Source organism: Giraffa tippelskirchi, chromosome 3, assembly GCF_054371585.1.
Source record: "Giraffa tippelskirchi isolate mGirTip1 chromosome 3, T2T-mGirTip1v1.2.pri, whole genome shotgun sequence".
Lineage (NCBI taxonomy): Eukaryota > Metazoa > Chordata > Mammalia > Artiodactyla > Giraffidae > Giraffa > Giraffa tippelskirchi.
Genome location: NC_137277.1, coordinates 116,462,499 through 116,475,909, shown reverse-complemented (window position 1 = coordinate 116,475,909; position 13,411 = coordinate 116,462,499). Strand labels below are relative to the sequence as shown.

Here is a 13,411-nt window from a genome sequence, read left to right as displayed (position 1 = left end):
ATGCAAAAGAAACAAAAGAGACCATAGCAAAAATCAACAAAACTAAAAGCTGGTTTTTCGAGAAGATAAACAAAATTGATAAGCCATTAGCCAGACTCATCGAGAAACAAAGGGAGAAGAATCAGATCAACAAAATTAGAAATGAAAATGGAGAGATCACAACAGACTCCACAGAAATACAAAGGATCATAAGAGACTACTACCAACAGCTATATGCCAATAAAATGGACAACTTGGAAGAAATGGACAAATTCTTAGAAAAGTATAACTTTCCAAAACTGAACCAGGAAGAAATAGAAGATCTTAACAGACCCATCACAAGCACGGAAATCGAAACTGTAATCAGAAATCTTCCAGCAAACAAAAGCCCAGGACCAGACGGCTTCACAGCGGAATTCTACCAAAAATTTAGAGAAGAACTAACACCTATCCTACTCAAACTCTTCCAGAAAATTGCAGAAGATGGTAAACTTCCAAACTCATTCTATGAGGCCACCATCACCCTAATTCCAAAACCAGACAAAGATGTCACAAAAAAGGAAAACTACAGGCCAATATCACTGATGAACATAGATGCAAAAATCCTTAATAAAATTCTAGCAAACAGAATCCAACATCATATTAAAAAGATCATACATCATGACCAAGTGGGCTTTATCCCAGGAATGCAAGGTTTTTTTAACATCCGCAAATCAATCAATGTAATACACCACATTAACAAATTGAAAGAAAAAAACCATATGGTTATCTCAATAGATGCAGAAAAAGCCTTTGACAAAATTCAGCATCCATTTATGATTAAAACCCTCCAGAAAGCAGGAATAGAAGGAACATATCTCAACATAATAAAAGCTATATATGACAAACCCACAGCAAACATTATCCTCAATGGTGAAAAATTGAAAGCATTTCCCCTAAAGTCAGGAACAAGGCAAGGATGCCCACTTTCACCACTACTATTCAACATAGTTTTGGAAGTTTTGGCCACAGCAATCAGAGCTGAAAAAGAAATAAAAGGAATACAGATAGGAAAAGAAGAAGTAAAACTCTCACTGTTTGCAGATGACATGATCCTCTACATAGAAAACCCTAAAGACTCTACTAGAAAATTACCAGAGTTGATCAATGAATATAGTAAAGTTGCAGGATATAAAATTAACACACAGAAATCCCTTGCATTCCTATACTCCAATATTGAGAAAACAGAAAGAGAAATTAAGGAAACAATACCATTCACCACTGCATCAAAAAGAATGAAATACTTAGGAATATATCTACCTAAAGAAACAAAAGACTTATATATAGAAAACTATAAAACACTGATGAAAGAAATCAAAGAGGACACAAACAGATGGAGAAATATACCGTGTTCATGGATTGGAAGAATTAATATAGTGAAAATGAGTATTCTACCCAAAGCAATCTACAGATTCAATGCAATCCCTATCAAGCTACCAATGGTATTTTTCACAGAACTAGAACAAATCATCTCACAATTTGTATAGAAATATAAGAAACCTCGAATAGCCAAAGCAATCTTGAGGAAGAAGAATGGAACTGGAGGAATCAACCTGCCTGACTTCAGGCTCTACTACAAAGCCACAGTCATCAAGACAGTATGGTATTGGCACAAAGATAGAAATATAGATCAATGGAACAAAATAGAAAGCCCAGAGATAAACCCACGCACCTATGGACACCTTATCTTCGACAAAGGAGGCAAGAATATACAATGGAGAAAAGACAATCTCTTTAACAAGTGGTGCTGGGAAAACTGGTCAACCACTTGTAAAAGAATGAAACTAGAACACTTCCTAACACCGTACACAAAAATAAACTCAAAATGGATTAAAGATCTAAACGTAAGACCAGAAACAATAAAACTCCTAGAGGAAAACATAGGCAAAACACTCTCCGACATAAATCACAGCAGGATCCTCCATGACCCACCTCCCAGAATATTGGAAATAAAAGCAAAAATAAACAAATGGGACCTAATTAAAATTAAAAGCTTTTGCACAACAAAGGAAACTATAAACAAGGTGAAAAGACAGCCTTCAGAATGGGAGAAAATAATAGCAAATGAAGCAACAGACAAACAATTAATCTCAAAAATATACAAGCAACTTCTGCAGCTGTATTCCCGAAAAATAAACGACCCGATCAAAAAATGGGCCAAAGAACTAAACAGACATTTCTCCAAAGAAGACATACAGATGGCTAACAAACACATGAAAAGATGCTCAACATCACTCATTATTAGAGAAATGCAAATCAAAACCACAATGAGGTATCATTTCACACCAGTCAGAATGGCTGCTATCCAAAAGTCTACAAGCAATAAATGCTGGAGAGGGTGTGGAGAAAAGGGAACCCTCTTACACTGTTGGTGGGAATGCAAACTAGTACAGCCACTATGGAGAACAGTGTGGAGATGCCTTAAAAAACTGGGAATAGAACTGCCATATGACCCAGCAATCCCACTGCTGGGCATATACACCGAGGAAACCAGAATTGAAAGAGACGCGTGTACCCCAATGTTCATCGCAGCACTGTTTACAATAGCCAGGACATGGAAGCAACCTAGATGTCCATCAGCAGACGAATGGATAAGGAAGCTGTGGTACATATACACAATGGAATATTACTCAGCCATTAAAAAAAATACATTTGAATCGGTTCTACTGAGATGGATGAAACTGGAGCCCATTATACAGAGTGAAGTAAGCCAGAAAGAAAAACAACAATACAGTATACTAATGCATATATATGGAATCTGAAAGAGGGTAACGATAACCCTATATGCGAGACAGAATAAGAGACACAGATGCATGGAACAATTTTATGGACTCTGAGGGAGAAGGTGAGGGTGGGACGTTCTGGGAGAATGGCATTGAGACATGTGTATTGTCATATGTGAAACAGAGCACCATTCCATGTTCGATGCATGTGACAAGGGCTCAGGGCCGGGGCAATGGGATGATCCAGAAGGATGGGATGGGGAGGGAGGTGGGTGGGGGGTCCGGGAAGGGGAACACATGTAAACCCATGGCTGATTCATGTCAATGTATGGCAAAAACTATTACAATATTGTAAAGTAATTAGCCCCCAACTAAAATAAATAAATTTATAAAAAAAAAAAAAAAAACAAACCATGTTTTCAAAGATGAAAAAAAAATAAAAAATAAAAAAATAAAATGCTTTATTGCTAAAGAAAAAAAAAAAAAAAAAAAAAAAAAGAGATTCTGTCACCATACACTTATCTAGCTCATGGAAAAACTGCTATAATTAAATTACTTGACACTGGCTGAAATTTTCAGTTCCAGAATATACTCTCTGTTATCACTGTCAATTACAATCATCTTTCAGTAGGCTCTTTCCTGGCTTGAATTTTACACATGACCAAATCTTCATTGCATAGCTAATTCCTATCAGCGCTAATTTTGAAACAGTCTCTGGTTTTGTCACCACAGTCTCTGGGCATGTGGCATGTGGGTCCTATAATTCTCATAATTCTCTGGGTACAAATTACAAGTAATCACGCTCTTGAGAAGAAATTGCTAGAAAACTGTTGCTACAGTGAGTCTATCTCCTTGCACACACCACCCTTACAGGTTTAGCCACGGAGACAGTAAAAAGTATTGGGAGGATCAAATCTGAGTGATTTTCCCTAAGACCTCTAAAACAAAATTTTCAAAATGGATAACACTAGATATTTGGGATGTTAATATGTATGACACACGTTCCTATCACATCCTTAGAAATAAGCACCCACAGACATGTGCTCACAGTCATACCCACAAAAATACCAATAAAGAGTTCAGTACTCAAATAAATCAAGTTGATCCTGGGGTAAACAAAGTGAAACAGATTGGGATCTGGAACCCTTTACTGCATGCTGCTGTGCGTGCATCTGGACATACCTCTCTTTGAGCAACAAACTACAAAGAAGCTGTATGGGACTGAAAATAAATATGTGCATAGCAGTTGTGACAGATGCTAGGCAAAAATAAAAAGAAATCGGGTTTTCAAAAGTGGCAGGTTTTTGGTTTTTTTTTTGGTGACCCCTTGGACTGTAGCCCGCCATGCACCACTATTCATGGAATTTTCCAGGCAAGAATACTCAGCAGGTTGCCATTTCCTTCTCCAGGTGATTTTCCTGACCCAGGGATCAAACCCGTGCCTCCTGAATTGGCAAGTGGACTCTTTACATACTTCAGGTCAGTACAGTTCAGTTGCTCAGTCATGTCCGACTCTTTGCGACCCCATGGACTGCAACACGCCAGGCCTCCCTGTCCATCACCAATTCCCAGAGCTTACTCAAACTCATGTTCATTGAGTCGGTGATGCCATCCAAATATCTCATTCTCTGTCGTCCCCTTCTCCTCCTGCCCTCAATCATTCCCAGCATCAGGGTCTTTTCAAATGAGTCAGTTCTTCACATCAGGTGGCCAAAGTATTGGAGTTTCAGCTTCAGCATCAGTCCTTCCAGTGAATATTCAGGACTGATTTCCTTTAGGATTTACCTACTTAGCACATCTCTAATCTCTGCTTTGGTAAATTTGAGTATGTTGCCAAATGATAAGAAATTCATAACTGAGTTATTTCCAACCTAGCAATTGAATTAACAATAAAGACCGATTTACAAAGGAACAAAGTATTCAGAATTCTTAAAACTTTTATCTTTTCATTTTAACTATGCTTTTAGGATGGCGATTTATGGTTTTTCACTGATTATCAATTAGAATAGGTTACTTACTCCAAGGCATAAATTCATCTAATGTTAATGCAAAAATTAAGTAATAATTTAGAACCAATGTCTACAACATTGAACTCATGGTATCAAGAAGGAAACTCTGAAAATTCTCTGGATATGTGTCCTCAGATCAACACCCTTGCTAATATTAATGTTTCTTTTTTGAGTTCTCTGTTGACAGTCTGATCGTTTTGTTAAAATATCAGATCCCAGCAAGAGTGTGTTATAATAATTAGTTACACACATACACACCAACCATGTCTTCAGAAAGTCAGTTTTATGTTTCCATGTAAATATATTAAATAAAAGATGAGGGGCTTTTAAGAATTATAAAGAGTTTAATAAAATATGTATTTGCTTATCAAATAGTAGTTAATAAAAATGTATCTCTGAGAATAAATATTTATAATATTCTTACTATATGGAGAATATGCTGTGGATTCTTCTCAGAAGTTTCTCAGGGAAAATATTAGTATAAAACCAGTTACTACAGCCAAGATTTTTGTAAAAAATGTAGGTGTTCACAAGATATGCTGACCAAAATGTCTGAATTATAAACAGCTAAAACAACTACAACAGCACACTTTTTTTGGAGTGGGAAATCTAGATCATAAAATATTCTTTTATTTTCTTTTATTTCTTTTACTTTTGTTTCTTCTTAAACAAAAAAATCTTACTAATTTATAAGGTTAGAGTGGTCATCACTATTTCCTCTTCTTCAGTTCTCCTCAGCTAAAAGCTGACCAGTTTTTGAACTTTCTCTAATGAAATGCTAAAACCAAAATTGATCAATTGCTAAATGTATCAATACTTAATCTCTCATGATGGAGAAGGAAATGGCAACCCACTCTAGTATTCTTGCCTGGAGAATCCCAGGGATGGAGAAGCCTGGTGGGCTGCCATCTATGGGGTCGCACAGAGCTGGACAAGACTGAAGTGACTTAGCAGCAGCAGCAGCAATCTCTCATGAAGAACTAAATACATAAAGTTCTCGACTGAAGGCAGCTAACAGGGCTTCTCGGAGGCTAAGAAAGACAAAGAATATCCTGATTTTGTGCTGTGCTTCTTACCCCCAAAAACATTTGGGGTCACATCTCTTGATACTATTTTATGCATCCAAGGACCTAAACATAAAATAGTAGAACCTCCTTTGTAAGAAAATGTCTAATCAGACTGAAGGGAGGAGAAGGGTTAAAATTCCAAACTAGGCTGTTCAGTTGTATTCCTGTTGTAAGAATTAACTGACCTCTATTTTAAGAGCTCTGGCTCCAATATTGTTTAATTACAACTGCCTTGAGGGGTAGGCAGACTCAAAAAGAATTGCATGAAGTTGTTCCTATTGTCATTGAGGTTAGGTCCCAAAATAAATCTACAGGCAAATTTACTGACCCTGGAAAAGTCAGAGGTTCAACATACATAAAAGCCAGTAGTTGCTGATAAGACGTGAGTCTCAAGGACATCAAGATGAATATGTGAGGGTCTTATCTAGACACAGAAAAGATCTTACTTAACCATAATGCAGACTGGCTTTCTACGTCTCTAGTAGTGATTTGCCATGGTCTCTCTAGAAGTTGGTTTTATCTGTCCCCTTTAATTCTCCACTCCTCATCCCTTACTTGTTACCTAAGTTTATTCTAGAACAGATAAGCATTTTGCTGTAATCTGATTCAAAGATGAATAAAACACACATCCTAATAATACTGGAGTGGGTTGCCATTCCTTCCTCCAGGAGATCTTCCCAACCCAGGGATCAAACCCAGGTCTCCTGCACTGCAGGTAGATTCTGTATCATCTGAGCTACAAAGGAAGTCTAAACTTAAAGGAGTTACCTTTTATTTGAGAAACTGACAGGTTAAAATTAAACTGACACAATTAAAATACATCACATCTGTACTGTGATTTCCTAGAGTCACATAAGAAGGGCTGCTAATCTCAACTGGAGAAACTTTGGAAAGGGTATGATACTTTGAAGAATGAGTAAGAGATACTTGGTTATAGGAATATGACAAAATATAGTCTATAGTGAAGAACCAGCACATACAAACACATATGAAAATTATAAAACAAAGTACAAGAAGAAAGTGTTACTATTTGTTTTAGGTGGAACGTGATTTGAGGTGGGGAGGCAAGGCCTGCAGAGAAGCCATATGATGAAGCTTAATTCTATCCTTAGCTAAATGGGAAACTACTAAATATTTTGCATTTTGATTCTAAGCAATAGAGCATCATGATAACTTGAACAGAACTGTAGAGATTGAAGTGAATATGTAAGTTCACATTGGAATGGACAACTTCACTAGCAATCATATTAAGGTAAATTAAAGCAATGTGAATGACTTTTCACCCATCAAATGGAGAAAGATAATTGCAGAGGATAGCTCATAAAATGCAGTATTTAAGCATGTGACTTGTAAATAAAGTGTGCCAAATTTCTATGAGGATCACATGATTATATGATACTGTGTTATCTTAGGGAGTTGCTGCAACTGCTGATCATTTTCTAAAGTGCAGACCCACTAGGAGCTGACACTGCATTTCTGTTATAGGTTGATTATTTTGTCCTAAGACTATGCTTGCAGTTACAATAGGGACACAGCCTTGTCATTTTCCTCTAGTCATAACTTGATGGTGGGTGAAGCACTGACGGCTATGAAATTCCTAGGCTGGGTAGAAGCAAATTGGGAACATTTCATAATTAAGAAAGGCCATTATTTAGTAACTATTGAGAATAAGAGGTCAAGTTTCTTATTAACTTAAAAATTATTTCACTTATTTAAACTCATTGTATTATCTATAAACTATTTTATACAGCATGCAAATCATATAATCTTTGTGACAATAGAGAAATACATATGTTTAATTGTTAATGTGTAAAATAAAATTCAGTAAATATCATCTATTAATATTATGTGATTATCTAGATAATTGCTACCTAAAGAAAAAGAAGTCAAGATTAAGAAAAGACATAGGCAAAGTATTAGAACCCAAAAATTATCTGACAAAGGATCTAGGTAGAGCTTCAAATGGAAAATGAGCTAAGGTTGATATTGAAACAGACCAAATAAAAGGAAGATAAAAGTCAGTGAATTGGGGTTAATCCAGAAGCAAAGTGTATGAAGAATAAGCAATCTATTTGCTTTTGACCCAGCATGCTGTTTGCTAGATAGCGGAACACATGAATGGATGAAGACAAGCTGGTAAAGTGTATAGTAGAATAGTGATACTCAAGTTTTGCAGAATATTGAATATATACAAAAATAGAATGAAAGTGTCAACTATATATCTGGAAGAGAACAACTGGTCCTCAGTCATCTTCCTTAATAAGAGATATATGCAGAAAATATTCTTATATGTCTCAATCATCTTTGTGTACTCTGTCCTGAGGAAATAGCTGAGCATTACCACTGTTAGGTGATTCTATGTCTATGCTACAGTACTTTGGGGGAAATAGCTAGTTGCTGTAAATGTGCTCTGCATGCATACCTGGAGAACACATTTGGCTTATAGAACACTTAATTCCAAACTTTTCTTCAAAATCTAGTATTTTGCAACTTTCGGGCAAAAATACTAGCTAATAAATATTAGGCATCTTTAAAAAGAAGAATAAATTAAAGTTGAAATACAATTTCTAGCATTTTTCCCAATGTTCCTTTGTCAATAAAATTTATCGAGCATATTATTATCAGTTCCTCATTCTCTCACAATATTGCTTAGGCATGATTCTCAATATTAAAGGTAGGCCTCTCTTCAATATTGAGAATCATTTGTTTGGGCTGAAAAAGTTGGGCCTTGTACCATTCACCTTGTTCACTTCCTTCTAAGATTCTTATATCTCTCTCTCCCACTGCCTTCGTGAGCCACTGTTTCTAATGTTAGTGTACCTGGCCATTGTGGCTGTCTAAAATGAAAACTAAAATTTGAGACCATTGGGCAGTGTGTGTAGCAAAGGTTAAGAAGTCTGACCCAATTCAGAATCTCAATTTCCCCTCAGCATGAGGAATATAACAATGCCTCCCCATTGCATATAGTCATTTAGCACATTTAAGTTTGGTGGGGGGTTGTTTAGTCACTAAGTTGTGTCTGACTCTTGCAACCCCATGGACTGTAGCCTGTCAGGCTCCTCTGTCTGTGGGATTCTCCAGGCATACTCCAGGATTCTACTAAAGTGGGTTGCCGTCTCCTTCTCTAGAGGATCTTCCCAACCCAGGAATCGAACCCAGGTCTCCTGATCACAGGCAGATTCTTTACTGATTGAACTATGAGGGAAGTGGATATTATTTGTGGTAGACTTGGGAAATTCTTTGAAGGGACCCATATTTGCCCTTCTTAATATAGAAGCAAGAACACAGGATTTAGATGTTCTATTTCTGCCTTCTTTTTAGACATTCAGTATTGCTTAATATATCTGAGTCTTGAAGTTAAAACTCTGTATATTATAAAACAGGAAGAGAATATCTCTCCTACACACTCCACAGAGAAATGGTAGGCATTCATTGAAGGGACCCATATTTGTCCTTCTTAATGTAGAAGCAAGGACACAGGATTTAGATGTCCTATTTCTGCCTTCTATTTAGACATTCAGTATTGCTTAATATATGAGTCTTGAAGTTAAAAGTCTGTATATTATAAAACAGGAAGAGAATATCTTTCCTACACACTCCACAGAGAAATGGTAGGTATTCATTGAGATGTGCAATAAAATTTTTATATTGCAATAGATTGTGTACTAAAGTACTATTTAAGTTTTAAACTCAAGTGGGTTTGACCTGTAATGCTTTTCTCCCCATAGTAATCCTTTTTCTTATTTTTTTTTATTATGGTAAAAATCACATAATATAAAACATACTATTTTAACCATACCATATTTAACTGTATAGCTCAGTGGCACTAAGTACATTCATACTGTTGTGCAACTCTCACCATCATCCGTCTCCCCAATTTTTCACTTTCTTAAACTGAAACCCTGTCCCCATTGAACACTAACTCTCTGCTTCCCTGCCCCACCAGGCTCCTGGCATCTACCAATGTTCTTTATGACTCACCTCACAGTTTTCCTTTGAAAAATAAAATTTTTTATTTTATTCAGAAAAGAATGTTTTCTTGAGTTAAATTCAGAGAAAAGTATCTAAAGATAATGAGGGCTGAGAACCTAAACAGAGAATCTCAGGAACAGTGGATAGTGACAGGTATTCAGGCATACTCCCATCAAGTCATTATTTTTGCTTATACAGTGAAGAGATTTTTATGTAATTATATATGCAAAAAATATTCAAACTTCATTATCAACTCACAAACTGTTATGATGAATGCAGAGCCCATTACATCCACTGGAAACTGTTCTGTGACAAGCTGATAAAATACACGGCTTACAAGCAATGACTAAGGAGCCCGGCCCTGATCACACCTCTGTCCCATGACTTACTTCCACATATTTAATCACGCTTTTCTAAAGTGACTGACTGCATGGCTTAAATCTGACTTCATTAACAATTATTTATTCTAATTAAAATATTTCCATTGCATTTATTTTCTATAGTTCAAAATGAATGTTCTTTTCATCAGTTTAGTGAACTGCCTAACAAAATCAATCTCTAATTTTTTTAATTTGCCAAGAATTATCTATAAATTGCATGCTAATGTATTAATTATTTTCTACAAATGTTCTAATGTATGATTGTTTGACCAATTTGAGATGTACTATTAAGGTTGCTTGAAAAATACTTATTAAAGAAAGGATTACTCCTATTATCCAATTCAGTTCAGTTCAGTCGCTCAGTCGTGTCCAACTCATTGCAACCCCATGAATCGCAGCACGCCAGGCCTCCCTGTCCATCACCAGCTCCCGGAGTTTACCCAAACCCATGTCCATCGAGTCGGTGATGCCATCCAACCATCTCATCCTCTGTCGTCCCCTTTTCCTCCTGCCCCCAACCTTCCCAGCATCAGGGTCTTTTCCAATGAGTCAACTCTTTGCATGAGGTGGCCAAAGTATTGGAGTTTCAGATTCAACATCAGTCCTTCCAATGCACACCCAGGACTGATCTCCTTAGTAGGATGGACTGGTTGGATGTTCTTGCAGTCCAAGGGACTCTCAAGAGTCTTCTCTAACACCACAGTTCAAAAGCATCAATTCTTCAGCGCTCAGCTTTCTTCACCATCCAATTCTCACATCCATATGTGACCACTGGAAAAACCATAGCCTTTACTAGATGGACCTTTGTTGGCAAAGTAATGTCTTTGCTTTTAAATATGCTATCTAGGTTGGTCATAACCTTCCTTCCAAGGAGTAAGCGTCTTTTAATTTCATGGCTGTAATCACCATCTGCAGTGATTTTATATTAAATATAGAAAAGCAGTTAATTAAGTACACTTGGAAAATAATTTTACATGACAACTTAAGGGAATATTCTATCTATTTGACTGCCAGTATTCCATTTGTTATGGACAAACACATTTGGATTAGTTGAGGTAATCACTAACATGGCAGAAATCATGGTCTTTTGTTCAAATGATTCCAACTACTGGCTAAGCCAAAGTCTGAAATACTCATATCACATAGAAGGATTCCTTGTGTTATGATCGCTACTTTTTTACTATTTATTATGAATTATCATCTCTCCATAGAATCTTCACAAGAGACAGTGCCCATTGTTTTCACTAGGCATATTTGGTCCACTGTCACAATAAACAACCTTACCAACTGTTCTATCTATGTTACGACAATCTTCAAAATGCTATATTCTATTAGTTCAACATTTACTTCTGTTCACTTCATATTTCATTTTTCTTACAGTCTTTGCCACTGCTTTTATTTAATCTAATCATAATTATCAAACATTACATAGTAATATTTTCTTACATTTACTAAGGATCATTTACTAATCCCTTTAATTGTATATCACAAACATTAATAAGATTATTGAATTCAAACACTAAATGTTCTATATCTGAAAACTGCATTTACTCTACCACAGTACTCTTTTTTTTTTTTCTCCTTAACTTGATTGTATATTGTTTTCATTTCTCTACCAACTGTTGGCTCAGCAGTAAAGATTCTGTCTGCCATGCAGGAGACACAGGACACACAGGTTCAATCCCTGGGTCAGGAAGATCCCCTGGAGAAGGGCATGGCAACCTCCTCTTTCCTGGAGAATCCCATGGACAGAGAAGCCTGGTGGGCTACAGTCCACAGGGTCACACAGAGTCAGAAACCAAAGTGACTTAGCATGCACACATAGCACACACTCCAATTTTTAGTTAGTATAATTTGTAAAAATGAGTATTTTTCTGTACATCATAAAATGAATGGACACATCTTGAAATTCTTATGCATATGGTTTCCCAGGCAAGCACAAATACATTTTTATTCTCTCATGTGTGTGGGGGTGGGGGAGAGCAGAAGAGTAAGAAAAAGAGAGAGAATGTGTGTGTGTGTGTGTGTGTGTGTGTGTGTGTGAGAGAGAGAGACAAGGTGAAATATAGAAAGAAAAGGATAGGTACTAGTTTGTGAATATCCAACATGAGAAATCAAGTGAATCACAAATTACAAATTGCTCTTGGAAGATGATGCAGAAAAACTCTGATTTACTAGGAAAAAAGTCAACAAACACAGGTAGTTGTTACCAATTAGCATAAAATTAATAGTTTCAAGGTATTTTAACAAATACTACAGTTGATGAGCTTATTATTGACTCTGTTTCTTGTTTTTTGTTGTTGTTTTTTATTCCCACCTTGACTATCACACATTGTAAATTATCATTCAGTGAAAAGTCATAGTTCTCATCTAGGTGATACTGTAATAAGCATTAAAGAAATAATTAAAATTAACCCTTCAATGTATTGCTTATATAACAGTGCAATTCTATGTTTATGTGTGTATATGCAAAACATGCAGGGGATACACTTATTTAAGTGCATTCATATTTGCATAGATAGTTTTCTAGAAGCCAGTAACTATTATGGGAAATCTAAGAATCCTGTCAACTGGTCTGTAAATGAAATCCTTAAAGGATGGCGTATAAGATAATTTGAAACTCACTGTGGAAGGACTGAAGAATACTGATCGTCCATTCATCTGTTAATCTTCCTGTTTTTGTTATCTGAATACACTTGAGTTGATTTGAAGATTCTCTTGATTCAATCCAACAAATCATATCTTCATTGTAAATAAAATCCAGAGTATGAATTTCATTTCCATTTACCGAGCTCAGGGTTGCCATCTTACTTCCATTAAGATAGAAAATCTCAATTGTTTCAGAATTTGCAATTAATAGCAAAGGTGGTTTGTCTGTAGGTTCTGGAATAAGACAGAAAGAGGAAAATGAGTTGGGTAAAAGCCACATTTTTAGGATAATTTTGTATTACTCATTTAAAGTCAGTTCTATCTTTTTAATGTATCTTTAAAACTAAAAAAAAAAATGCTTTCAAAAAGTTTTTATTAGTAATCCATACATGCTCCAGTAACCATAACATTTTACTTCTTTAAGGACAACATAGTCCACTGAGTATTTGCATTCCTGATTTTCTTAGTCATAATGTGTTCTTCAAATCTGAGGATAATGTTATTTGCTTTCAATGCTGGCAAATAGAGGAAACATTATGAGAGCTTTTCTTAGGAATGATATGGATCTAGATTGACCTATCTATACAATGTTG

The 13,411-nt window shown here is 36.0% G+C and overlaps 1 protein-coding gene across 1 annotated transcript in view; it reads right to left on the bottom strand.

The window, feature by feature from the left end:
- The window catches only part of LRP1B (LDL receptor related protein 1B), a 2,070,111-nt gene that overhangs the window by 1,115,253 nt on the left and 941,447 nt on the right, over positions 1-13,411 (bottom strand). The window contains exon 6 of the mRNA XM_081584839.1: positions 12,795-13,052. Within this exon, the coding sequence (XP_081440965.1) occupies positions 12,795-13,052 (258 nt within the window). The remainder of the gene's footprint in view (positions 1-12,794; positions 13,053-13,411) is intronic.